This window comes from Sabethes cyaneus, chromosome 3 (assembly GCF_943734655.1).
Source record: "Sabethes cyaneus chromosome 3, idSabCyanKW18_F2, whole genome shotgun sequence".
NCBI lineage: Eukaryota > Metazoa > Arthropoda > Insecta > Diptera > Culicidae > Sabethes > Sabethes cyaneus.
In genome coordinates, this window is record NC_071355.1 from 95,971,430 (window position 1) to 95,999,276 (window position 27,847).

General features: G+C 42.3%; 1 protein-coding gene across 1 annotated transcript in view; it reads left to right on the plus strand.

The window, feature by feature from the left end:
- The window catches only part of LOC128742321 (neuroligin-4, Y-linked), a 28,164-nt gene extending 12,092 nt beyond the window's left edge, over window positions 1–16,072 (plus strand). The window contains exons 2-7 of the mRNA XM_053838651.1: window positions 12,145–12,297; window positions 12,371–12,848; window positions 12,929–13,096; window positions 13,180–13,369; window positions 13,889–14,037; window positions 14,101–16,072. Coding sequence (XP_053694626.1) covers window positions 12,145–12,297; window positions 12,371–12,848; window positions 12,929–13,096; window positions 13,180–13,369; window positions 13,889–14,037; window positions 14,101–16,072 — 3,110 coding nt within the window. The remainder of the gene's footprint in view (window positions 1–12,144; window positions 12,298–12,370; window positions 12,849–12,928; window positions 13,097–13,179; window positions 13,370–13,888; window positions 14,038–14,100) is intronic.
- Window positions 16,073–27,847: the final 11,775 nt, after the last annotated feature.

The window sequence follows — 27,847 nt, forward strand, 5'->3', positions numbered from 1 at the left end:
GAACAAAACATGTCGTTTCAGATAACGATTCAGACGATGATGATTCGATTTATTTAGACAGTATAGTAGTGTTGATGGTTTTCGGTGCGACACAGCCATAAAAACATTGCGAATCAAATTCCGATTACCGGATGATTGAGAGTGGTCATTTGTTTTTATTGTCGGTTTAGTAAAGGTGTTATAATCATGACAGTCGCCTGTCATTCTTTATTGATTTTAGGAGGTTTTAATGAGCAGTCAAAAATTTACATTGCACTTCATGGCAAACAATTTTTGATTGTTTAAACGGTTTTGCAAATGACGTATTTAGTATGTATTTCGATAGGCTGTTACATTATCGTAAATGCTACGGTTTAACAGTACAGTAAAGTTGCTTTTTACACGGATTTTAAATAAGATTTGGTTATTTTTGATTACTTGAGAACAATTCAACCAATCGACTTAATTTTAATCGTATTTTCCACAATGATTTACCACTAAAAACAGCTATCTAAAAATTTCGCTTTTTACGCGATTATATAGCAAATCTGGAAGCTGTTCCTCGCGTAAAAAGTGACTCAATTGAAAATCACGAAAGCAACATCAACGTCATGTGGAGCCATTGTCATCTCTAATTAAGAGAAAGCTTTACAATTCATTAAGAGTTCTATTCAGCTGCTAAGTCTTTTGTGGCAAATCATTCATTTTACGCAACCAATTCAATTTCAATGCTGTCGGTAGAAAATAATTGATAGCCAGATCTAACGCGTGATTCAGTCTTTTGAGTGCATACAGTGTCCTACGAAACACGCTTGCAGGTTAAACCATTTTCACCTTTCAATGAAAAGGCAAATGTTATTGAAGCCAGATTAATACAATACCATAAACGCAGGTAATTCCGACCAGTTACTAAGTCCGATCACTCAACCCAAGTAGTCGACTTTTAAAAGATTGAATTAAAATTCATAGTTCAAGGGCAAGCTTTGATCATAAGAATTCTCATTAACTAAAGGGTGTCCCACATGAAATTGCACCACGGAAGAAACGCTGTAGAAAATGACCTAATTGACCGATCCTTTTCAAACTTTCAGACAATAAAATAAACCCATTAGTACGCTTTTGGCATATTTATTTCATTCAACTTGCATACCATATGCTGTATGCTCGCACCTTACGCTTAACTCCACTCATAAGGTTCTATACAACATCTGGTTGCATCTTCTTCTATACGGAAACCCACTTTTACATCATGTCTTCCTCATATTTGACTTCCTTGGGATGTTTCCGCTTTATTATAGCCCAGTATTTTTCGATGGGCCTTAGTTCCGGTGCGTTGAGGGGACGAGGAGCATTCTGTGTGTGTGTGTGTGTGTGTGTGTGTGTGTGTGTGTGTGTGTGTGTGTGTGTGTGTGTGTGTGTGTGTGTGTGTGTGTGTGTGTGTGTGTGTGTGTGTGTGTGTGTGTGTGTGTGTGTGTGTGTGTGTGTGTGTGTGTGTGTGTGTGTGTGTGTGTGTGTGTGTGTGTGTGTGTGTGTGTGTGTGTGTGTGTGTGTGTGTGTGTGTGTGTGTGTGTGTGTGTGTGTGTGTGTGTGTGTGTGTGTGTGTGTGTGTGTGTGTGTGTGTGTGTGTGTGTGTGTGTGTGTGTGTGTGTGTGTGTGTGTGTGTGTGTGTGTGTGTGTGTCACTAATGATGTATGTGGTGCAGAGTGGGACTCTAACCCACTAAAAACTCCAAGGGCGTCTGACCTTAACCCCCCCGGAACTACCCTTAAGTATTACTTCGGGGAAAGTCTGTGTTTGTACACTACTCCGTATACCTATCGAGACGTGAACCGATCCAGAGATGACGACCGACATAGCGTCCACTTCTTCACAGCCACCCTCTCAGGGTTCTGCCATCCTTAATGCTACTACATGCTCCTTCACCGTCCACTTTCGTTGCACCGTTCACTTTCCTTGCACCTGTCGAGATGTGTCCGATCCAGAGATGACGACCGTCATGACTGTCATCTCCTCACGGACACCCTCGCAGGGTTTCATGTTGGGCTCAGCACTGCTCCGTCGAGTTGGCCACTGCACTTTCACTTCACATGTCGAGACGCGAACCGTTCCAAGGATAGCGACCAACATAACATGTATCCACTCACGGCCGCCCTTGTAGTGTTTCTGTCCAAGCTTGGTTTGCTCCGTCGCACTCGTCACTCCACCGATGCGTCTGTCGAGACAATGCTAATCGGGAAGAGTAGTTCGCTGGTCGTTTCTCCACTGTCATTGCAGTTGCAACATGATCTGTACACTGTGTCTCTACAGTGCTCCGCATACCTATTGAGTCGTGCACCGATGCTGGGATTAACGTCCATCCCTTCACGGCCACCCTCGCAGAATTTTTTCCGTGAGTGTTGTTATTTTGTCAACTTTCACTCTGCTATCATCGACTCGAGTAGTCCCCGACGGTGGAGCTACCCTACTCCGGCGAGAAGTTCCCCGGCGGTGAAACATTCCCCGAGACCGATTATACGAGACTCTATTTAAGGACTTAATTGTTGATCCTCGCGCCATTTTCGCTGCACCGCCGACATGATTTGTGTGATGGTTCGGTTGACTACATTCCACGTGTGAATGTCACGACACATTTTTTGAACTACATTATCTGGGCTGGAGTCCTCACCGCTAGTAGCAAACATTGCGCTTCACATTGCCCCGAATCGTGGGCAGTCAAACACCACGTGCTCCGGTGTTTCTTCTACGTCAGCGCACTCCGGGCAGAGAGGTGACTCTGCGTGACCGAATCTATGCAGGTACTTCCTGAAGCAACCGTGGCCTGACGGGATTTGAGTCAGGTGGAAGTTGATTTTCCCGTGTTTCCAGTTCATCCACGTGGACACATTTGGGATCAATCGATGTGTCCATCTTCCATTGACTGCGTTATCCCATTCCACTTGCCACTTACGCAATGTATCTACCCGTGTTCGTTTTCGAGCACCGCGGAGACCTCTGTTCCTGTAGCATTCTAGATCCTCCTCCAATACTAATCCAATGGGGATCATGCCGACAATGACGCAGACCGCTTCCAGTGATATGGTGCGGTAGGCGCTCACTACTCTCATGCTCATCAATCTGTACGTGCTATTCAAACGTGATAGATTTCTGTTCGTTCTTAATGCCGAGATCCATGCAGGGCTGCCATACCTAAATATTGACGTGGTTACACTAGCCAGGAGCCTTCTGGTACTATTTATCGCCGAATTGTTCAGCAAAATTCTGGTTAGCGCTGATCACAGCGCTTTTGCTGCTTTCTGACAGGCTACGTGACTATTGAAATTCAGTCGGTCGTCGATGATCACGCCCAGCTGCTTCATTTCACGCTAAGAGTCGATGATGCATTCCCCGACTAAGATCTTTGCCTGCTGCACTGCTTATCGGTTGCTAATCACAACTACCATTAGCATTAATAGTTAGTAGATTAGCACGATGGATTTTTTTGCAGGCAGTGAATGTTGCTAGAGAATAAAATTGAGCATTGAGCGTCCAGCATCGCAAAATACAACCAGTCTAAGCATATCACATATACACTAGCGCCACTTAGTGCGACAGTTCTGCGCTATTTCCCATGGCATCTTGAAGGTGGCAGTCATTTGACTGACCTTACCGAAGACCGCAACTTTCTAGATAGTTAGCAGCGCAAGATAGAGCCAATACAAATATATTACATATACACTAGCGCCACGTCGTGAGACAATTCCGAAATACTACAATCCAACGAAAAGCCCTTGATCTGCTGAACAACTTTGTCGAAGACACCAACGTTCTATACGGTCAAGATCATGAATTATTCCATGTTGAAACCAATTAAGTCAATTCCCATATACTACATAGCCTCCAATAAGACGGTTTCCATTAACGCGATCCCTATTAGCGTCCTTATAAGGGGGATTACTGTACCAACATAACTTCCATGCTTTCACGGGTTTCTAGCCTTGCTTGCTACTGCTCCATTGTGCTGGGCAGGGCTTGAAAAGGGATCGCAAGTTGAATGTGACTGCCGTGAATGCGAACTTTCCGCATTCAAACTCCGCTTTTTGAACGATCATTTGACTGTTTTTTGAATTCAGTCAATTTGCCGCTTGCGCTGCTGCCGTCTTACAATTCATGCGGCATCTCTGCAGAAGCAAACAGTCAATCTCCCGTTTTGCTTTGCGCTTTGAGAATATAAACTGCAAACTGACTGGAAGCATACGGTGACGTATTTTTTCGTTTCTCTTTTTGTCTCCAAATCGGCTGCTCACAGTAATAGTTTGTCACCCGGACGTCGGTCCGACGCAAGCAAAATATTCGTTTGTATTGGGCGGAGTCCGACCGACTTCTTCCATGCACATGTAGTGGTTGTTTTTTTGTAGTATTGAATCATACGATTGTGCGGTTGCTTTTCGTAAGCGTGGTGACTGCCAGTCATTTGACTGTTTGGCAGTCATTCGCTGCTCCAAACGGTAAAGGCAACTTGATCGAAACGAAAATGTTAAAAAGCGTTAGAATGCGTTCATACTACTGCGTGCCATCGGCGTTTGACTGAGCAAACTGCCAGTTGTGTTATGCATAGCATTCGTATTCCATCACTAAACGGACGGTGTGAACTTGAATGCGCGTTGGTGGGACTGCGGTAGAAAAAAAGGATCGGTCGAAGCCCTGGTGCTGGGTGCTCTGCTTCTAGGTGCACCTGTCGAGGCGTGAACCGATCCAGAGATGGCGACCAACATAACATCCATCCTTTCACGGCCACCCTCGCAAGCCTGGTACTGCTCCGTTGTACTCGTCGCTCCGCTTCCGATGCGCTGTCGAGACGTGCTAATCGGCATGGTAGTTCGCTGGTCATCTTTCCATTTTTGTTTCAGCTGCAACATAATCTGTGCTACAATGTTATTGACGGCATTCCAGGTGTTCTCCTTTCGACACATTTCATCCACTGTATTGCTCACACTCAGAGGTAACATCTTGCTCCGCACCACGGCAAATCTTGGACAATCGAAGGCCACGTGTTATAGTGTTTCTACGGTCCCTTTGTATTCCGGGAAAACTGGTGTCGCGGCGTGCCCGAACCGGTGCAGGTGTTGCCTGAAGCAACCATGGCCCGACAGAAACTGGGTCAGGTGACAGCCGACTTCCCCATGTTTCCTGTTCAATCAAGTCGAAAGACCCGGTATAAGCCGGTGCGTCCATTTTCCGTTCTCGGCCGTGTCCCAGTCTTGCTGATTCCTCCCCCATCAGCTACCGAACTCCTCTGGTGTTACTTCGTCCGTAGCACTGGAACGGAGATTGGAGAGGCAATTGAAACGGGGATTGAGGCAGTCATTGGAACTGGGATTGGAGCGGTGATTGGAATGGGAATTGGAACGGAGATTGGAATGGGAATTGAAACGGAAATTGGTACGCGGATTGGAACGTTCTTTGAAACGGGAATGGGAACTGGGAATGGAACGAGGATTGGCACAGGGATATAATCCATAATAACCATCGAGAACGGGGATTGAAATGGGGATTCGGACTGGAATCGAAACGGGGTTTAGAACATGTAATGACCAATGGATACGGGGACTGGTACTGGGATCGGAACGGAGATTGGAACAGGGTTTGGAACGGGGATGGAACAGTCATTGGAACGGCCAATGGAACAGGGATTGTACGGTCATTGCATTGGAACGGTCATTGGAATGGGGATTGGAACGGGGATTGGAATGGTGATTGGAACGGTGATTGGAATAGTGAGGAACGGTGTTTGGAATGAGGATTGGAACGGAGATTGGAACGGGGATTGGAACGGTCATTGGAATAGGAATTTGAACGGGGTTTGGAATGGGGATTGGAACGGAGTTTGGGACAGGGATTGGAACAGGGATTGGAACGGGGATCGGAACGGGGATCGAACGGTCACTGGAACAGGGAATTGAAACGGAGATCGGAACGGTGACTAAATCACTTGTGGTGGCATATAGAGGTCATCTATACCTATAAAAAGGATTTCTGTCTGTCTGTCTGTCTGTCCCTATGTTCCTTTTAGAATCGAAAACTACTGAACCGATCGGCGTGAAAATTTGCATGTAGGGGTTTTTGGGGCTACGGAAGGTTCTCTCGATGGCAAAAGACCCTTCCCCCCACTAAGAGCGGGGGATCCCATACATATGAAACACAAATTTCCTCATAACTCGAGAATTAATCAAGCAAATGGAACAAAATTTTACATGTGGGTCTTTTTGGAGACAGGAATTTTTTCTATGGTAAATTGAGACCCCTCCCCACTTTAGGAGGGCGGGCTCTTATACAAATGAAATGCAATTTTCCTCATAACTCGAAAACTAATTAATCAAATGGAACCATATTTGGCATGTGGGTGTTTTTGGAGGCATTATTTTTTTTATGATGAATTGAGACCCCTTACCTGTTTAGGAGGAGGGGGGGGGGGCTCCCATACAAATAAAATACAAATTTCTTTATAACTCGAGAACTAATCAAGCAACTGGAACCAAATTTAGCATGTGGATGTTTTTGTAGGCATTTTTTTCTATGGTGAATTGAGACCCCTCCCCTCTTTAGGAGGGGAATAATGACCCTTCTCCCTTTTAAGAGGGGGGGCTTCCATACACGTGAAATACAAATTTCCTCATAACTCGAGAACTAATCAAGCAAATGGAACAAAATATGACATGTGGCTGTTTTTGGAGACAAGAATGTTTTCTATGGTGAATTGAAGCCTTTCCCCGCTTCAGGAGGGGGGCTCCTATACAAATGAAATACAAATTTCCCCATAACTCGATAACTAATTAATCAAATGGAACCATATTTGACATGTGCGTGTTTTTGGAGGCATGATTTTTACCTTTGTTATACTATATAACAAAGGTTTAGGAATTTGTCGAAAAACACGAAGTTGATCTAAGGCCCGGAGGGCCGAGTCACATATACCAATCGATAGGGTTCGACGAATTGAGCAATGTCTGTGTGTGTGTGTGTATGTGTGTGTGTGCGCTGCTTATTTTCTATCGCCTATTTCTCGGAGATGGCTGAACCGATTTGTCTGCTATTACTTTTGTTTGAAAGGTATTATAGTGGAGAACATTGCTGTGCTATCTGTTTCGTGGTCCGACTTTTCGTTTAAAAGTTATAAGCAAGAATGTGAAAACTACGTGACACGATTTTCTCCGGAACCACACAATCAATTTCAACGATCTTAGTACCAAATGAAAGCTCTTACTATTGCTAAACATTGTGCCAAGTTTTATTGAAAACAAACAAGTGGTTTAAAAGTTAGCCTTAAAAAACCAGTTTTGACAAGGTTCAAATGATCGCCTGTTTCTCAGAGATGGCCAAACCGATTTATGCGCTATTAGTTTCATTTAGCAGGTAATATAGCCGGATAGATCACTATTGAATGGTTTTTTGGTTGGACGTTTAATTTGAAAGTTATGAGCAATCGTATACACCACACCAAAATTAACAATTATTTATAATGATGAATATGATGAATGACTACCAACAGATGGATTCATTTTATACATTTTACATTTGCTGATAGTTTTGCTGCATACAGACACCATTTTTCCATATGAAGAAACGACAGAAAATTTCAGTTGGGGCAAATTGCAGTACACCTTAATGCTGCTAGCTTCGTTTCTGTAATGTCGATTTATGCTGATCTATTTTCCCAACAATTTAACGTATTAATGCATTGAATAATTATGACATTTTTCTCATAACAAGTTTATTGAAAAATATACGTTAGATAAACAACGATTTGTAACTTTATAACACTATGGCGTTCAAAAACCTACACGTGTTGTATAAAATACAACAGCGTGCGTAACCGAAGGTTAATAAAAATTGATGAAATTTATTCAAGAAAACTTTATTATTGTGAATCAGATAGAATGGCATGACAGGAAATTATGCATAGTTCAAAAACTCATAAACTAGACCTTTACTACGCAATGTATATGTTAAAGAATATTATTTCTTCTTACAACTTACTTTTACTTGCATTTACCCACATTAGTAACAACTTACTCAGCAATTTCATAAGAAAAGGTACTACCAAAATTTATAAGTGCCGTAAAACGGGCTAACATTGACCACCGGGGTAACATTGATCAAATGGACCATTCGCATAAATAAGTGAAATAAACCACTACTGCCAACTTTCCTGAACTGATCAATGTTTCCCCGTTTTACAGTACTTCTATTTCGTTCAAAGTTTGTAAACTTATTCAGTTTCCAAAAATTTTATGTAAACAAACGCACCACGCAATCTTAACCAATAGATGATTTATTTTCCGAGGACTTGTCGATTTCTATCTAATAGCAAGTAAGACCGTATAACAAAGGTGCCTTTCACCACTAGGTGGATTAAATCAGGTTTTTTTCTATGATTCCCCTCTTCCTTTTTAGGAGGGGGGGGGGGGCTCCCATACAAATGAAATACAAGTTTCCTCATAAGTCGAAAAGTAATCAAGCAAATGGACGCAAATTTGGCATGTGGGGGGTTTTGGAGGCAGGATTTTTTTAATGATGGTTTGAGACCCCTAACCCTTGTGGTAGGGGGACTATCATACAAATAAAACAAAATTTTTTGCGTAACTCAAAAACTAATCGAACTCGAGAAAATTTAGACTCTTTCATAAAACATTAATCAATAACAAGACTACCAAAAACTATCAATAGTAACATTAGATAATTCAGCGAGAGACGGCCACAGTCCGCGAGTGTTGCCGGCGACCTGCCGTCGGAAGCGCCGGCCACTGCGGGGGGCAGCCCCCCGTAGAGATCACCTCTATCTAGGTTTATTTATTTTCCTAGATCTACTGACCTCCATTACTTTCCTTCAGTTGGGTCACCCCTGCGAAAAGATACTTTCTACGAAAAGATTTTCCTTGAAATGGTACATCCCGCGTAAGGTTTTTCGCGAAATGGTATTCTGCGAAACTCTATATCCCGCGTTATGGTCAACCTTGAATTGGTGTTCCGCAAAATGGTATTCGGCGAAATGGTTTGTAATGATGGCGAATATTTAAATGCTATCTGCTTTATTTTATCAAGCAGAAGTTGTTTTCTACTTTACTGTGAGGAAAATTTGTATATTAAAACACCCATGAACTCCCCAGAAACTAGCAAAACTCGAGATTGTGACAAAGGTCATCCGAGATTCACGATTTATGTACAACACAGTTTAATTTGTGGCAATACGAAGTTTGTCGGGTCAGCTGGTAAACTTATAAATAGGATTTTGTAAAAAACCTATGATAGAATATTTTGAGGCCTTCGTTAAATTAATTATTTTGACCAATACTAACATCATAGGAGAAAAGTACATGAAAGTTTGATAATAAGTGCCGTCGGACAAAGCGTGTACCTCGAAGCTAACTGGGCGGTTACATCGATTGCGCCGGCGACATCCATTGTCCCTATAGTTTATCCCTGCTTGATTTCCGCGCTTCGAGAAGGAATTTACGACGGCGATCATTATAGCAACCATGATTTTATCATATATGCTATGGTTACAATCAGCCTACTGCTGCGATGATTCTCCTATTTACTTATTTACTTAGGTGGCTTGCCGTCCTAAGACAAAGCCTGTTGAACAAAGTTTTTTCGTGTAACTCGGTTGAAGGCTACCGCTCTCCAATTCCTCGGACACCGAGTACTCTCCGCTAGATCTCGCTCCACGTGGTCTAACCGGATTCCTACCGGATTTGAGGCGAACTCCATCTTTGCAGGGTAGATGTCCGGCATTCTTGCAACATGCCCTTCCCATCGTATCCGTCTAGCTTTAGCCACCTTTTGGATACTGGGTTCGCCATATAACTGTACGAGTTCATGGTTCATCCTCCGCCTCCATACTCCGTTCTCCTGTACGCCACCGAAGATCGTTTTTAGCATTCGTCGTTCGAAAACTCTGTGCACTTGCAGGTCCTCCTCGAGCATTGCCCATGTTTCATACCCGTAGAGAACAATCGATCTAATAAGCGTCCTGTACAGGGTGCAATTTGTACGGGGACTTAGTCTGGTCGACCGCAATTGCTTATGAAGCCCATAGTAAGCCCGACTTCCGCTGATAATACGACTCCGAATCTCACAGCTGGTATCATTGTGCGCCGTTACCAGTGAGCCAAGGTAGACAAATTCGTCGACTACCTCAAACTCATCGCCGTCGATCAATATACTACTGCCCAAGCGGCGTCGTTCGATCTCGGTTCCGCTGGCCAGCAAGTACTTTGTTTTAGACGTATTTACCTTTAACCCAATATTTTCAGCTTCGCGCTTTAGTCTGGTGTACTGTTCAGCCACCGCCACAGATATTCTGCTGATAATATCCATGTCATCGGCAAAGCAGTCGAGTTGACTAGATTTGTTGAAGATCGTGCCCCTCGTGTTGATATCCGCTCGGTTCATAATACCTTGTAGCGCTATGTTGAACAGCAGGCATGAAAGACCATCACCTTTACGAAGCTCTCTGTGTGTTCCAATGAACTTGACAATCCACCCGAAATCCGAACACAACGCTGTGTACCATCTATCGTAGATTTAATCAGTTTGATGAGCCTCCTGGGGAATTGATTCACCTATTTACTTCTGTCGAATCTGTGCTCGAATTTGATACATCTGCATCTCAACTTGCTAACCAAGTGAAAAGAATGAATAACATTTAGTTGCAGTATGTGCACTATTCATTAAGCCAAAATTGTCAGATGAATTATAATAACTAAACAAATTAACAAATAATACTATTCGCTGATGAGATCCCGAAATACTGTTCGTCCGTTTGGAATCCTAATTACAATAATAGTGCTGAGAATTAAGTTCGCTTTGCGAAAGCTGCCATCCAGAAACCCGTGCCGTCTTCTCAGCAATGAAAGCCGCTATCTACTGATCGGTTTCAAGCCTATCCGTGTTCGTAGGGCTGCTTCCAGAGCACTGTTTAGTGAGGACAGCTTTCAGGGTAGAATAGACTGCCCCGCACTTTTGGTACAAATTGACTTACATTTTAACCATAGCGGAATAACGCAGATTACCACTTCGTTGCGATAATTACAACATGAACGGTAGTCTGCGGCAGGTCTTTAATCAGGTTTCGTCATTGTTCGGCTTCAATCTGCCACAATGGATACTATTCAGAAGATTTGCTTGCTTTTTCCGGCAGTGGTAAACCGCAATAGATATACATATTTATTTTAATTTTTTTTTGTAAATGTTTATTCACTTGACTATTTTCAATGTAAACAATCATTAAGGCTGAATCGAGTCCGTTGATTTAATAATAATAACAAAACTTTACCGGACAAGAATTATTTGCAAACATAAACAAAACAAGTGAGAGCTTATTTCCCAATGTTAATCTGGCAGAGAGTAATTCTCACGCAGTTTGGGCTTATTCAAAAATCAGACGAGACTAGTTGTGGCGAGCAATGGCAACACGGCGTGGTGAAGGAATAATTTTTGAATTGATTTTTAGTTTGCGTAAGTCAACTGTTGGGAAATATCTTGTAAATCTTTCTTTTTCTTATCTTGTGCTAAAATAATAAAGTCAGGCAAACCTAACACAACTGGTGGTCTCTTGACTTACCAGAAGTGGTAAATAAACCACCAAGTTCCGCCAAGCCAAGTACTCCTTATTACTAACTTACGAACGGTTACAAACTATCATCATTCTGATCCAATGTTTGACGATGGAATTTCTACTGAACAAATTGATTTGCGCTCTGTGCTATTTTGTTTTTTAATAAACCCGGAATTAAATGTTATTTTAATTTGTTTTGTATATTATTAGCAAGGGATGAGAGCTCCTTTCCAAAAACAAATGCCTAAAATTGTTTTTCCTGCGCTAAGCATATTTTAGCTGGCGAACCAAAATTAAATATATTATTTTGATGAATTGCCGATAATCGTAAATAGAACAATCCTCTCGTATTAGCCATAAATGGTCAAGGAAATTGGTCAATTTGTCGAAACAAATGTTTTAATTAAAACCTACGCAAATTGCAATTTTAGCTCGGCGGGTGGCAGGCCAATTTCTGTTATCTCTCGTCAACAGATGGCTTCGGTTCTGGCCGATGTTTCTCTGAAATCAATTTAACTAATTATGTACCTGTCGGATTCACTCTGATTAATTCGTTTCTCTGGTTTCAGATGGAATTGGACCACAGGCCAAATATCCGGTAATTGTGTACATCCACGGTGAGTCGTACGAGTGGAATAGCGGGAATCCGTACGATGGCTCCATCCTTGCCAGCTACGGCCGGGTCATCATGGTAACGCTTAACTTCCGGTTGGGAATTCTCGGTAATGATGCCGGCAGATTATGAGATAAAAATGAATTTGAATTTTCGATAATCAACGTGGTTTATTTCAATAGGATTCATGAAACCAGGCATCAGTGATCACACTACAAGTAACTTCGGTTTGCTGGATCAAATCGCAGCACTACAATGGATAAAGGAAAATATTGGCGCATTCGGAGGGGACCACAAACTGGTAACGGTGATGGGTCACGGAACGGGAGCAGCCTGTGTCAACTTTTTGATGGTTTCACCTGTTGCCAAGGGTCTTTTTCATCGTGCAATTTTGCTGTCGGGATCTGCTCTTTCAGATTGGGCCCTGACACAGCATCCGTTGCAGTCGACAATGCAAGTGTTGCAAGGACTGAACTGTCCTTTGAACGGTGACAACGATGAAGTTTCTGCTTGCCTACGCAGAAAGCGATACAGCGAGATTTTGAACGTTAAAATAGCCTCGCCACAATTTTCAACGCGCTTCGGTCCGATTGTAGATGGGTTGGTTATTCCGAATACACCACACAAAGTGATGGGCCAATATAGTGACATATTTAGTGGGTAATTTCAACGATTTATCATTGTTTGCATGATGAGATAATTTCAGTGTGTGATTTTATGTTTTTTGCACCCACATTCAGATACGATTTGCTGTACGGAATGACCGAGTTGGAATCATACAATATTTTGAATGCTGTGGCCCTGGCGTACGGACTGCTGGAGAACGAACGGGACAATTTATTGCGGTTTTATATGCAGAATCGATTCGAGATTCGCCCGGATCTGGCACTGGCCGCTACGCTTAGCGAGTATGTACCGGGATGGCACAGTTGCAATTTGTACTGTTTATTGTTTGAATGATCGAACCGACAAATTTAATTCCCACCCACAGGTACACTGGAATCCTGACCGATCCGAACAAGTCACTGGCGGATATACACCGTGACACTTTGCTGGATATACTGTCCGATGCTCGGGTGGCTGCTCCGATGGTACAGACAGGGCTCTATTTGGCTAAGGTTAATCCGAAGTGCTACATGTACGTTTTTGGCCACAACAGCGAGGCGGGAGAGTACGGGCGGGTGAGTTGTAGATTATGTGTATCTTTTCGATTTACGCTAACGTCTTGGGCTTGGCAGCAGAGCTTTCTTCGGCTTGCTTAATCAAGCTGATTACACCGGTCGATACGATTTTGCATAACCAGTCAGGAGGGGTGAAAACTTCTCTTATTATTTGACTTCATTTGGATAATTTATTTCAATAAATTATTTGATAAATTTGATGTTTATATTTTGTGGTTGAAATTATACTGGACTAAGACCAAGCGTCTCCATTGGGTGAGAATTAATGGAGACGCACGGTTATTAATGCCATAAGCACACAAACAAGACGCGAAAGTTTTTTTTACGTAAATTTGGCCTATATTTGAAAAGCTAAAAATGAATATTTAATAAATTATAAACATTTATTTTGTGCTCAGTAAAAATAAATAAATTAAATCGCATTAAAAATTTTAGTTGGTATGTGGTTTAATATGCAACGACTGACTTATCTTTTCTTGTAGTAGGTTTACTCATGTCTTTTACTTTCTGTTATTTCAGTTATCGCAGAGCGTGGTAGGAGAAGATTTGGCTTATATTTTTGGTGCCCCTCTTGGACAGGTAGGGCCCTTTCAGACACACTACAATCCAAGGGAACGTTTGTTCTCAGAAGCAGTTATGAAATATTTTTCCAACTTTGCTCAAACAGGGTAGGTAGCAAATAGCTAATTCCCACTCTCAGTATTTTAACGGCCATTATCTTATCATTCTAGAAACCCTAAAGCTCCCTGGAAAGAGCTGTTTCTCAACATGAATCCAGAGGACTGGCGCTACTACGATGTCGACTGGCCGGAGTTCAATAGCGTAAACCAAAGTTTTCTCCATATGGGCTTGACACCGGTTGTCAGTCGCCATTATCGGCAGCAGTATATGAAATTTTGGAACCAAAAGCTCCCGGAGGAGCTAAAACGAATAACCACGTCGAAGCCATATTCATCTTATTCGGAATTTTTTGCCACACCCGACCGCCGTATGACGACTCCCAATCCGGAATTCATCACTGGCCATATCAATCTATTTCCAATCAAAGTTGATGTTGAGAAGCCCACCGAAGACTCATTTAAAGCCCTGGTCTACCGCATGAAGGACTCGAATACTGGTGGAAGTCCCGGAATGTATAATGCACCGGCAGCTTCGGTGGGAATTCCAGCGGAGGCACCGGCAAAAGAGAAACCGGAGCCAGCCAACGTCGAGCAGGAGGTGGACGGGTCGGAAATGATGAAAACGGAAGCGTCCCTCACGATGCTGATTGCAGTGGCAATTGTTTTTCTATTGTTCAATATTTTTGCTATTGTTGGATATGTCATCAAGCGCCACATTGGCAGTAGGAAGGAGGAACGGAAATTCAATGACAATATTCTTGAAAGCGCTGCTTCGATAAATGAAAAACGATCAAAGTTGAACGACGCCGATGAGGGCTATATTTTGGATATGATGAGAAAATCTAATGCCTACGAACCGATGGTGAAGGCGAACAATTTCACTTTGCCAAGACAGTTCAGCGGTGATACTGTGGATGCTCACACAAAAGTTTGTGACTGGATAGCACAAGATTATGGAACAGTTTGTCCAAATCAAACTCAATGCGATACAATTGGACCTCTCCAACCGTGTCAGGACGATAGCCATAATATGCCTCAGAAGATAAGTGTTGCAATCGATGCGACTCCCCAAGCTAGGAGCAATAGTGTTTTACGACAGGAACCGATTGAAATTACGAAAGCCAAATCATTTGAGTATGCTTCACCGGACGATTATGCAGAAAGTGTAAGCCAAGACTCACCGTGTGATTCTGAGCAGCGGCAACAATGCTCTAGCTCAGGCTCATCGTATTCATACAACGATTGCGATTATAAAATTGAACCGAAACATTCGAAATCCGATCACAATCCGATTTATAACAACTACCCCTGCCAGACAGAGGAAATTACCAGTTTCATCGAAGCTGGCGATATAAATGTAACTTCAAGAGATAAAAGTGAGGAAAAAGATCCACTTTCTCCTGAGGAAGCTCTAAAAGTAATTCAGCGTCGAAACTTTCCCAAAGTTCTTCCCGATTACCCGAACGGAATAGCGGGAATAACGGCGTCTATGAAACGACGCTCGTTGCCTCCACAAGCTTTCCTACTTGGCAGTTCCGGTAGCTTGCGGAGAGACAACTCCCGTCTTGTACCTGCGCCTCCACCTAGAATCTCTTCAACATTGGGAAGACGCTCATCAAAACACAGAGCCAGTAATAATTTTTTGAGCTCCCCACCTATAATGGCTGAAGAGCCACCAATAGACGAGGAGCCACCAATTTCACTCAATACTTTACACGTAGGACCATTGCTGCCTAAGCACCAAGAAAGCACCTACGTTACAATGTCCCGACAAAACTCTGTCGATAACGAACCGACGCCGCTGGTTGAGGAGCCGGCAGTCGATATCATTTGTATAGAACATAAGCCCGAAAGCCACTACAGCTATATCAAGCCACCAAGCAGCATCAAACCCCCATCATCATTTAAGTCATCTCCACCGAGAGACTTGGGTCGACAGGAATGCCGGATCGAAGGTCAACCGAATCCGTCCGGATTGTCAATCAGTCGACCCAGTCCCAGTGCCTTACAGCGAGAACTTAGTTCTGATTCGTCCGCCACCGATACCACATCGGGTAGCACCGGAACGATCAAGCAACTGTAGGCTATTGATAGATCACGTAAACAAGCAGCACCAAACAAAGTGAGCGAAAGGAAACAAGAAAAGTTTATCACACTGCAAAGTATTTATTTATCTACCCACTTCTTCCACTCACGTCCAAACCATTGACAACATAATTCCGATCATCTATTTATTCAACTGCAAATTTCTACATACTGTAAACAATGTCGAGCTTATAATGTATTTACGATTAGTGCTTGTGCCTAATATGTTCCGCCGTTGGTTGCTAACGGCCGGATACAAGTACTTTTATAGATTTATAAACACACAATCAGTCGCTCGTTGCGCAGCGGCATCAGAATAAATATTACACATAAAGGGATTTTTATATAGAGTAACAGCACCGAACGAAATTCTATTTAGATGGAACTGAACGAAGTCCCTTAAATTTTATCCTACTTAGGAGTATCTTATGATGGTTTTGTGGTAAAAAGGCGCAAATTTTAAGTTTAAAACTGAGAAGTTTTTTTTGGCGAGTTTTCCTTTATTTCAGTTATTTCGTTGCTTAACGTCAAATGTTGGAATAGATGCATTGCATCTTACGTTGCCTATTAGTGACTATAAACTAGAAATCAAAGTTGATGTGTCCAAATTATGTATAGCTGCTGTTGGGAACCAAAATAGGTTGGTAACCCTATTATTAGGTATTTATTTTAGTAGAATTAGGTATTATTTTAGAAAAATTCCAAAAGCCAATACTAACCATTCCAGAAATCCTAAATTTACCGTACTCGGTCGATGCACTATGGTCCAATAGGGCAAAAAGTGAAACATATTTTTTAGCATCTTTTGCTTTCATTTTAACAATAAAGTGTCTTTGGAACTTAGGAATACTCTGATAAAAAATCGAAAATCAAGGAAATAAAATAAAACCAATAGAGTAGAATGGAGTGAGGAAACATGTAGAGGTGTTACCGGTCCCCGTCCACCTACACGAGTGTACCCAAATGGGCATACGGACGATAAGCATATGGACGTTAGGCATAATGGACATTGGGCATTGTCGTAGCCAGCCATTTTGATGGCAATTGAAGCGGTAACAGAACGGCGTCCAACCGTGTAAACTATAGCCAGCAAAACGATCGTAGTCGTAGTTCGTACACCGGCAACTCGGAGACCATCGGTACTATGACAGAGAACCTTTCGACAGTTCTCTATCTTTCCCTTACATTGCCATAGAGTACGTATAAATAGACTGACAACAAAAGGCCTTTTCTGATGCGTTCGTTACATAGCGTTTTATCAATAATTTTCACTGAAGAACATTATTTCGTTCATTTCATTTGAAATTAATCTTTATGGGCGATAACCTGAATCTACTACAGGCATAAATACATTACGCGAAATAGACGATAGGCATAATGGACGATAGGTATAATGCGCCGAAGGCATAACGGAAGATAGGCAATCTGCCATTAGCTTGCAAAAGGTTCAATCGACTCAGTTTAAAAAAGCATTGCATCAGGGTGAACCAGATTGCCTATGAAATACACAAATTACCGAATAACGAATGACTGAAACTCAATTGGACTAAAATACAAATGGCATAGTAGATCTAAGGGAATCACAAATGACCGAAGCACATGTGGCCGAATGGAATAGGAAATATTAGCGGTCTTCGACCTGCTCAAACTTCGACTCAATTAAGGGATAACCCCTACTAGTCAGTAAACCGAGGTAAGTAAACCTACGTAAACATATTTTATTTATTTGTAACCGAGCCCTTTGCAATCGCCAGGGGGTGCGGCAAGGGGATGAACTGTCCTGTATGTTATTCAATATCGCTATTGAACGTGTGATCCGGCGAGCGGGCATCGAAACAAGAGAAACGATCTTCAGCAATATTGGGATCTCTGTTTACCACCGACAATAATACGAGTAAGAAGATTGCAAAACGCTAATCAGATGGGTATAATCCTCTACGTACTACGTACTACGATGGGCCGACGTAAAAATTGTTACCATAAAGCCAAATTAAAGCGTATCGATTGGTGACAAAAATACGTTGCCATAAAATTAATAATTATAAGAATCATTCTCAATACAGCAATACCACAATATAAGCATAGGGTAAGGTGGTGCAGAATGCATCGCTTAAGCAAAACATCACTTTGCAGAGCAACGGCGTGTTTGTTCCATGTTTTTCAACTTCTAGAAGATTTTGGGATCTTTTCTACACTTACTTCTGGTGAAATTTCCTAACAAAAACCAGTATTTTTTGTTATTTTTGACGATTTTTGGCAAGAGTCAAAATCATTATGTGAGGCAGAACGCCAAAGCCCGTGGACAAAACGCACCAAGTTTGCCCAGCTAGGCGTTAAACGCAACCAAAAAATTTACCATTCAATCACGTGTTGTATAAACTCCTAAAACTAGGCTGCCGCAATGGCGAAAGCGTTCGTTATAGCGTTTGTTACATACGCTTGTTTGCTGGGATACAATGGGTTCATATCTCAACATTATTGGCAATAAAATTTAATCGTCTACTTTTCTCCAACTGATGTGTGATGAAATATTGTAAGTTAAACAATGTACAATTAGGTTTAAGGCAAATTCTAAGTCCTATACAATACATAATATTGCTACATTTTTAATAAATAATCCGAAACAAAAGATGTACTGCAAGTTAAAAATACTTTATAACTGTTCGATCCCGCCGTGATGCATTCTACCCCTGTTTTGTATTTTGAAGTTTTTTGAAGCAAATTTACATATAATCACGTGTTGTATAAACTCCTAAAGATAGGCTTCCAATATGGCGGAAGCGTTTGTTATAGCGTTTGTTTCATACGTTTGTTTGCTGGGATATAATGACTTCATATCTCAACATAATTGGCAATAAAATTTATTTATTTATTTTTCTCCAACTGACACTCCTATCTGGCACTTCCGGTGCAGATGAAGCTACCCAAGTATGACCATAATTTAATGCACCGGAAGTGCCATTTCCGAATATTGTCCTGCTAACTTTATCTAAAGCTAGCAGTACATTTTCTTTTTCGCTCAATCTATACCTATAACCTATACCTGTCTGTCTGTCTGTCTGTCTGTCTGTCTGTCTGTCTGTCTGTCTGTCTGTCTGTCTGTCTGTCTGTCTGTCTGTCTGTCTGTCTGTCTGTCTGTCTGTCTGTCTGTCTGTCTGTCTGTCTGTCTGTCTGTCTGTCTGTCTGTCTGTCTGTCTGTCTGTCTGTCTGTCTGTCTGTCTGTCTGTCTGTCTGTCTGTCTGTCTGTCTGTCTGTCTGTCTGTCTGTCTGTCTGTCTGTCTGTCTGTCTGTCTGTCTGTCTGTCTGTCTGTCTGTCTGTCTGTCTGTCTGTCTGTCTGTCTGTCTGTCTGTCTGTCTGTCTGTCTGTCTGTCTGTCTGTCTGTCTGTCTGTCTGTCTGTCTGTCTGTCTGTCTGTCTGTCTGTCTGTCTGTCTGTCTGTCTGTCTGTCTGTCTGTCTGTCTGTCTGTCTGTCTGTCTGTCTGTCTGTCTGTCTGTCTGTCTGTCTGTCTGTCTGTCTGTCTGTCTGTCTGTCTGTCTGTCTGTCTGTCTGTCTGTCTGTCTGTCTGTCTGTCTGTCTGTCTGTCTGTCTGTCTGTCTGTCTGTCTGTCTGTCTGTCTGTCTGTCTGTCTGTCTGTCTGTCTGTCTGTCTGTCTGTCTGTCTGTCTGTCTGTCTGTCTGTCTGTCTGTCTGTCTGTCTGTCTGTCTGTCTGTCTGTCTGTCTGTCTGTCTGTCTGTCTGTCTGTCTGTCTGTCTGTCTGTCTGTCTGTCTGTCTGTCTGTCTGTCTGTCTGTCTGTCTGTCTGTCTGTCTGTCTGTCTGTCTGTCTGTCTGTCTGTCTGTCTGTCTGTCTGTCTGTCTGTCTGTCTGTCTGTCTGTCTGTCTGTCTGTCTGTCTGTCTGTCTGTCTGTCTGTCTGTCTGTCTGTCTGTCTGTCTGTCTGTCTGTCTGTCTGTCTGTCTGTCTGTCTGTCTGTCTGTCTGTCTGTCTGTCTGTCTGTCTGTCTGTCTGTCTGTCTGTCTGTCTGTCTGTCTGTCTGTCTGTCTGTCTGTCTGTCTGTCTGTCTGTCTGTCTGTCTGTCTGTCTGTCTGTCTGTCTGTCTGTCTGTCTGTCTGTCTGTCTGTCTGTCTGTCTGTCTGTCTGTCTGTCTGTCTGTCTGTCTGTCTGTCTGTCTGTCTGTCTGTCTGTCTGTCTGTCTGTCTGTCTGTCTGTCTGTCTGTCTGTCTGTCTGTCTGTCTGTCTGTCTGTCTGTCTGTCTGTCTGTCTGTCTGTCTGTCTGTCTGTCTGTCTGTCTGTCTGTCTGTCTGTCTGTCTGTCTGTCTGTCTGTCTGTCTGTCTGTCTGTCTGTCTGTCTGTCTGTCTGTCTGTCTGTCTGTCTGTCTGTCTGTCTGTCTGTCTGTCTGTCTGTCTGTCTGTCTGTCTGTCTGTCTGTCTGTCTGTCTGTCTGTCTGTCTGTCTGTCTGTCTGTCTGTCTGTCTGTCTGTCTGTCTGTCTGTCTGTCTGTCTGTCTGTCTGTCTGTCTGTCTGTCTGTCTGTCTGTCTGTCTGTCTGTCTGTCTGTCTGTCTGTCTGTCTGTCTGTCTGTCTGTCTGTCTGTCTGTCTGTCTGTCTGTCTGTCTGTCTGTCTGTCTGTCTGTCTGTCTGTCTGTCTGTCTGTCTGTCTGTCTGTCTGTCTGTCTGTCTGTCTGTCTGTCTGTCTGTCTGTCTGTCTGTCTGTCTGTCTGTCTGTCTGTCTGTCTGTCTGTCTGTCTGTCTGTCTGTCTGTCTGTCTGTCTGTCTGTCTGTCTGTCTGTCTGTCTGTCTGTCTGTCTGTCTGTCTGTCTGTCTGTCTGTCTGTCTGTCTGTCTGTCTGTCTGTCTGTCTGTCTGTCTGTCTGTCTGTCTGTCTGTCTGTCTGTCTGTCTGTCTGTCTGTCTGTCTGTCTGTCTGTCTGTCTGTCTGTCTGTCTGTCTGTCTGTCTGTCTGTCTGTCTGTCTGTCTGTCTGTCTGTCTGTCTGTCTGTCTGTCTGTCTGTCTGTCTGTCTGTCTGTCTGTCTGTCTGTCTGTCTGTCTGTCTGTCTGTCTGTCTGTCTGTCTGTCTGTCTGTCTGTCTGTCTGTCTGTCTGTCTGTCTGTCTGTCTGTCTGTCTGTCTGTCTGTCTGTCTGTCTGTCTGTCTGTCTGTCTGTCTGTCTGTCTGTCTGTCTGTCTGTCTGTCTGTCTGTCTGTCTGTCTGTCTGTCTGTCTGTCTGTCTGTCTGTCTGTCTGTCTGTCTGTCTGTCTGTCTGTCTGTCTGTCTGTCTGTCTGTCTGTCTGTCTGTCTGTCTGTCTGTCTGTCTGTCTGTCTGTCTGTCTGTCTGTCTGTCTGTCTGTCTGTCTGTCTGTCTGTCTGTCTGTCTGTCTGTCTGTCTGTCTGTCTGTCTGTCTGTCTGTCTGTCTGTCTGTCTGTCTGTCTGTCTGTCTGTCTGTCTGTCTGTCTGTCTGTCTGTCTGTCTGTCTGTCTGTCTGTCTGTCTGTCTGTCTGTCTGTCTGTCTGTCTGTCTGTCTGTCTGTCTGTCTGTCTGTCTGTCTGTCTGTCTGTCTGTCTGTCTGTCTGTCTGTCTGTCTGTCTGTCTGTCTGTCTGTCTGTCTGTCTGTCTGTCTGTCTGTCTGTCTGTCTGTCTGTCTGTCTGTCTGTCTGTCTGTCTGTCTGTCTGTCTGTCTGTCTGTCTGTCTGTCTGTCTGTCTGTCTGTCTGTCTGTCTGTCTGTCTGTCTGTCTGTCTGTCTGTCTGTCTGTCTGTCTGTCTGTCTGTCTGTCTGTCTGTCTGTCTGTCTGTCTGTCTGTCTGTCTGTCTGTCTGTCTGTCTGTCTGTCTGTCTGTCTGTCTGTCTGTCTGTCTGTCTGTCTGTCTGTCTGTCTGTCTGTCTGTCTGTCTGTCTGTCTGTCTGTCTGTCTGTCTGTCTGTCTGTCTGTCTGTCTGTCTGTCTGTCTGTCTGTCTGTCTGTCTGTCTGTCTGTCTGTCTGTCTGTCTGTCTGTCTGTCTGTCTGTCTGTCTGTCTGTCTGTCTGTCTGTCTGTCTGTCTGTCTGTCTGTCTGTCTGTCTGTCTGTCTGTCTGTCTGTCTGTCTGTCTGTCTGTCTGTCTGTCTGTCTGTCTGTCTGTCTGTCTGTCTGTCTGTCTGTCTGTCTGTCTGTCTGTCTGTCTGTCTGTCTGTCTGTCTGTCTGTCTGTCTGTCTGTCTGTCTGTCTGTCTGTCTGTCTGTCTGTCTGTCTGTCTGTCTGTCTGTCTGTCTGTCTGTCTGTCTGTCTGTCTGTCTGTCTGTCTGTCTGTCTGTCTGTCTGTCTGTCTGTCTGTCTGTCTGTCTGTCTGTCTGTCTGTCTGTCTGTCTGTCTGTCTGTCTGTCTGTCTGTCTGTCTGTCTGTCTGTCTGTCTGTCTGTCTGTCTGTCTGTCTGTCTGTCTGTCTGTCTGTCTGTCTGTCTGTCTGTCTGTCTGTCTGTCTGTCTGTCTGTCTGTCTGTCTGTCTGTCTGTCTGTCTGTCTGTCTGTCTGTCTGTCTGTCTGTCTGTCTGTCTGTCTGTCTGTCTGTCTGTCTGTCTGTCTGTCTGTCTGTCTGTCTGTCTGTCTGTCTGTCTGTCTGTCTGTCTGTCTGTCTGTCTGTCTGTCTGTCTGTCTGTCTGTCTGTCTGTCTGTCTGTCTGTCTGTCTGTCTGTCTGTCTGTCTGTCTGTCTGTCTGTCTGTCTGTCTGTCTGTCTGTCTGTCTGTCTGTCTGTCTGTCTGTCTGTCTGTCTGTCTGTCTGTCTGTCTGTCTGTCTGTCTGTCTGTCTGTCTGTCTGTCTGTCTGTCTGTCTGTCTGTCTGTCTGTCTGTCTGTCTGTCTGTCTGTCTGTCCGTCCGTCCGTCCGTCCGTCCGTCCGTCCGTATGTTCCTTATAGAATCGAAAACTACCGAACCGGTGAAATCGGCGTGAAAATTTGCATGTAGAGGTTTTTGAGGCCAGGAAAGGTTTTAGTGATGGTTAGTTAAAGACCCCTCTAATGGTTAGTTAACCCCCACTAAGAGGGGGGGCTCCAATACAAATGAAACACAAATTTCTGCATAACTCGAGAACTAATCAAGCAAATAGAACAAAACCTGGCATGTGGGTGTTTTCGGTGACAAGCATTTATTCTATGGTAAATTGAGACCCCTCCCCTCTTTATAAGGGGAATTATAACTCCTCTCCCCTTTAAGAGGGGGGGGGGCTTCCATACAAATTTCCTCATAACTCGAGAAATAATCCAGCAAATGGAACCAAATTTGGCGTGTGAATGTTTTCGAGGGCAAGAATATTTTCTATTGGGTGAATTGGGCCCCCTACCCGTTTTAGGGGGGGGGGGGATCCTACACAAATGAAATACAAATTGCCTCATAACTCGAGAATTAATCAAGCAAATAGAACAAAATTTGGCATGTGAAAGCTTTCGAGGGCAAGATTATTTTCTATGGTGAATTAGGACCCCTCCCCACTTTAAGAGGGGAGGCTCCCATACAAACGAAATACAAATTTCCTCATAACTCTAGAACTAATCAAGCAAATGGAACCAAATTTAGCATGTGGGTGTTTTTGTAGGCAGAAATATTTTTTATGGTGAATTAGGACCCCTCCCCACTTTAAGAGGGGGGGGGGCTCCAATACAAATGAAAAACCAATTTCCTCATAACTCGAGAACTAATCAAGCAAATGGAACCAAATTTGACATGTAAGTGGTTGTGGAGGCAAGATTTTTTTCTATGGTGAATTGAGACCCCTCTCTTCTTTAGAAAGCGAGTTATGGCCCATCTCCCCTTTAAGAGGGTGGGCTTCCATGCAAATGAAATGCAAATTTTCTCTTATCTCGAGAACTAATCAGTCAAATGGAACCAAATTTGGCATGTGGCAGTTTTAGAAGGCAGAAATTTTTTTTATGGTGAATTACGATTCCCTACAAATGAAATTCAAGTTTCCTTATAACTTGAGAACTAATCAAGCAAATGGAACCAAATTTGGCATGTGGGAGATTTTGGAGTCTTGAATTTATTTTACGACAGTTAGAGACCTCTCACCCCTGTGGTAGGGGGATATGAACTCATACAAATAAAACGGAAATTTTTGCGAAACTCATAAACTAATCGAACTCGAGAAATTCGAGACTCTTCCATAAAACATTAGTCAGTACAAGACCACAAAAACTATCTATAGTAACACTAGATCATTCAGGACGAAACGGTCGCGAGTGTTGCCGGTGACCCGCCGTCGGAAGCGCCGCCCAGTGGGGAGCTTGCAAAACTCGAGATTGTGACAAAGATCATCCGAGATTCATGATTTATGTACAACACAGGTTAATTTGTGGCAATACGAAGTTTGTCGGGTCAGCTAGTTTCATAAGAAATACAGTCTATCTAATTGATATACTATCATACTCAATGATTCATCACAAAAATGGCATTAGCCAGGCATTTTTTCACATATATTGCAAAAAACTTCAAAGTACAAAACAGGGGTAGAATGCATCACAGCGGGATCGAACAGTAATAAAATATTTTTAATTTGCAGTACATCTTTTGTTTCGGAATATTTATTAAAAATGTAGCAATATTATGTATCGTATAGGACTTAGAATTTGCCTTAAACCTAATTGTACATTGTTTAACTTACAATATTTCATCACACATCAGTTGGAGAAAAGTAGATGATTAAATTTTATTGCCAATTATGTTGAGATATGAACCCATTGTATCCCAGCAAACAAGCGTATGTAACAAACGCTATAACGAACGATTCCGCCATTTCGGCAGCCTAGTTTTAGGAGTTTATACAACACGTTATTATATGTTTTATATACAGGTTGCGTTTAACGCATAGCTGCGCAAACTTGGTGCGTTTTGTCCACGGGCTTTGGCGTTTTGCCTCACATAATGATTTTGACTCTTGCCAAAAATCGTCAAAAATAACAAAAAATACTGGTTTTTGTAAGGAAATTTCACCAGGAGTAGGTGTAAAAAAGATCCCAAAGTCTTCTAGAAGTTGAAAAACGTGGAACAAACACACCGTTGCTCTGCAAAATGATGTTTTGCTTGAGCGGTGCATTCTGGACCACTTTACCCTACGTTTACACTCATCTTACAAATTTTCTGGCTAAAGCTGAAACCGCCTGTGCTCGAAGTTTCAAGATTATGGATCCAAATTATGGAGGTGCTGTATATTTTATCCCTTATCGTATCAAAGCCAAGCGCTGGTGATTGCTATAACAATTTTCGTTGAGCTTTGAAGATACAAAAATATTTCATGCGAGCAAGCGATACAAAGCTTCTAGCTTGTTTCGTTTGTAGGAGTATTGAAAAAGCTTTCGAGGCGATGTAAGCGCACTTTAAGCTTTGCGATGCAAACAAACCATTCGAAGTTTTCTGGGTACGCATAGCTTGCTCTCAAACGAGTAACACTTTGTCGAAAGCTTTTGAATGTGCTTTTGCGATATTGAAATATTTCGTATTTTAAGCGGTGTAAGCTAGAAACCATGTTGCATGGCAGAAATAAGAAAAACGTGATGTGTGATTCCCGAAACTTTTGTTTCACCTTTAATGGTTCATTTTTGTTGTTTCAACGAATATGTATTTTATCTAAGAAAGGAATGTTCAAAATCGGCAGATTTTTATACATCACTGTGAGGCCAACTTTCGAAAACGGAATGCAGCGTCTATGTTTTGCTATTTACAATATTCAGAATTGCATTAGTTGCTTATCCTAAAACAAATGAAGTTCAAAACTATTCCCTAAAAGCTAGTTTAAAGTTTTAATCACAGAAAAATAGTTACAAAAATTATATTTATTTTTTTCAACAACAAATACAAATTTATAATAGAATTAGTTCTGATTAGCAAGTTTAAATAAACTAATTTTTTTTCGTTTTTTACCAAAATTGTTCTCGATAGTGAAGTGAAAGTAACCAAGATTGTATTCTATATCAACTTATATGATAATTTTGTCACGATTAGTTACAAAATTTCAGCATTCTTCTTTCTGAATATCGTACAGATATCATAGTATGTACAACGTTCACACATTCTTGAAATCTACAATCGATGTGTCACAGTACATGTTCTCTAGATGCAACATTGAAACAAAAAAATAAGCTACCTACTTGAACGAACGGACGAATAGCTAGAAAACCCATCTACATTTTAAAAGTTTATTTTCTTTTATTGACACTACTTTTACTTCTGTTAGTTGACGTCACAACTTAAGTCTACGGGCGCTCGTTGTCTATGCGCCAATAATGCCAAACGCCACGGGTCAACACTGTCTATCATTGCATTAGCGCGCGTTGCCAAAATTAAACATGTTTATCGTCTGTCCCAACCTACTGGAGACTTTCGGTTCTCGTGTTTTCTGCCGGTTCTGTTGGTGTTCTCCATCGACGTCGGCACACTGCCATCATCTTCTGGAATTTCCGCTTCTACTGGATAGCAGGTCGGGTTATACGTTTATTTTAGCCTATCCTATTTTACTTTGTAATTTTATTTTTGTGCAACAAATTGCAGCTATCCTAACTGGGAATTATCGTCTTTGTATTTAACTTTACGTTTAAGGATTTCTGCTGTTAAACCATTTAACCGATTTGAATGTTTTTAGTTTTAAATGAAACGTATTTTAATGAAGTTTTCATAAAACATATTGTTTTGAAGCTTAAATGGGGTTTTCATGGTTTGTAAACCAACCAGATCCTTATGTTTTTATTTTTTCTGTAAAGCTCAGAATTTTAATCAGAATAATTCCAATAATGCAGTGGACACGTATGGCGTTTAATATTTTCGACAAAGAGGAACCAGAATTATCAATTTGCTTGCTGATAAAAATAAATAATCGTGCGTCTCCATTGCAATGTCGAAGTTTTGTTTCTTTAACTACTTTTATCTTAAAAACAGAGCATTATTCTACTCTAAATTTTTGAGATGTTATGAAAATGAGTCTCAACCTTTTAGACAACTTATAAATAACGGTAGCATAATAGAATTTAGTGTTTTGAGCTTTTATTCAAGCCGGAAACACAAATTATCCCAGCCAGCTGCGCTTTAAACGTAAGCAGCTTTCAATAACGCGGGAAAGTTGTTCACGTCACTCGAGCTGTGAAAAGTATCGTAATGATCGCACGGGCTGAGGTTACCATCTTAAGATTTATCTTCCAATTTTTTTTAATTAAAAAGCCACTAAGCCGCAGCATAGTTCTTTTGAGCACAGAACAGTCTGCCGGCAAGGAATGTACACTCTTAGCAAAAAGTTTTCTGCTAAGAAAATAGTTGGTATCGATTGAGCGAAAGAAACATCCCGTGGGAAAAGAAAAGTATGTATCTGTTTCAGTTTGCTTATCCCTCTTTTCTCCAATTATATTGAAAATTCGAAATGATACTGAAAGCTACAATTGAAAAAAGCGCAATTTCTTGCAAGAGCAGGCGTTCTTCAAAAAAATTCAATCGTTCTTAAAGCTGGCCCAGCAAATAGCAAAACAAAAGAACCTGGCTGAGAAAACACTTAACAGGGTTTACAGGGGGCTCCCCTTGGTTCTCTGGTGCACGTGCAAGTTGGTAGATGAATTTTAATTGAGCTGAATTATTTCTGAGTGGACCGAAGACGTTGGTCTTTTGCATCGAATGAGAATTTGATCCTTATTTCGTTTCACATCGGCGGAAATCCTACGATAGAAGTTGAGTGCCAAGAGTAAGCAAAGCGGAGATGAGGTATGCAGAAAAACAATGAACTCTGACGGATGTGAATGAAACGGAAACTTTCTCCCCCAGCATACTGCTTGATA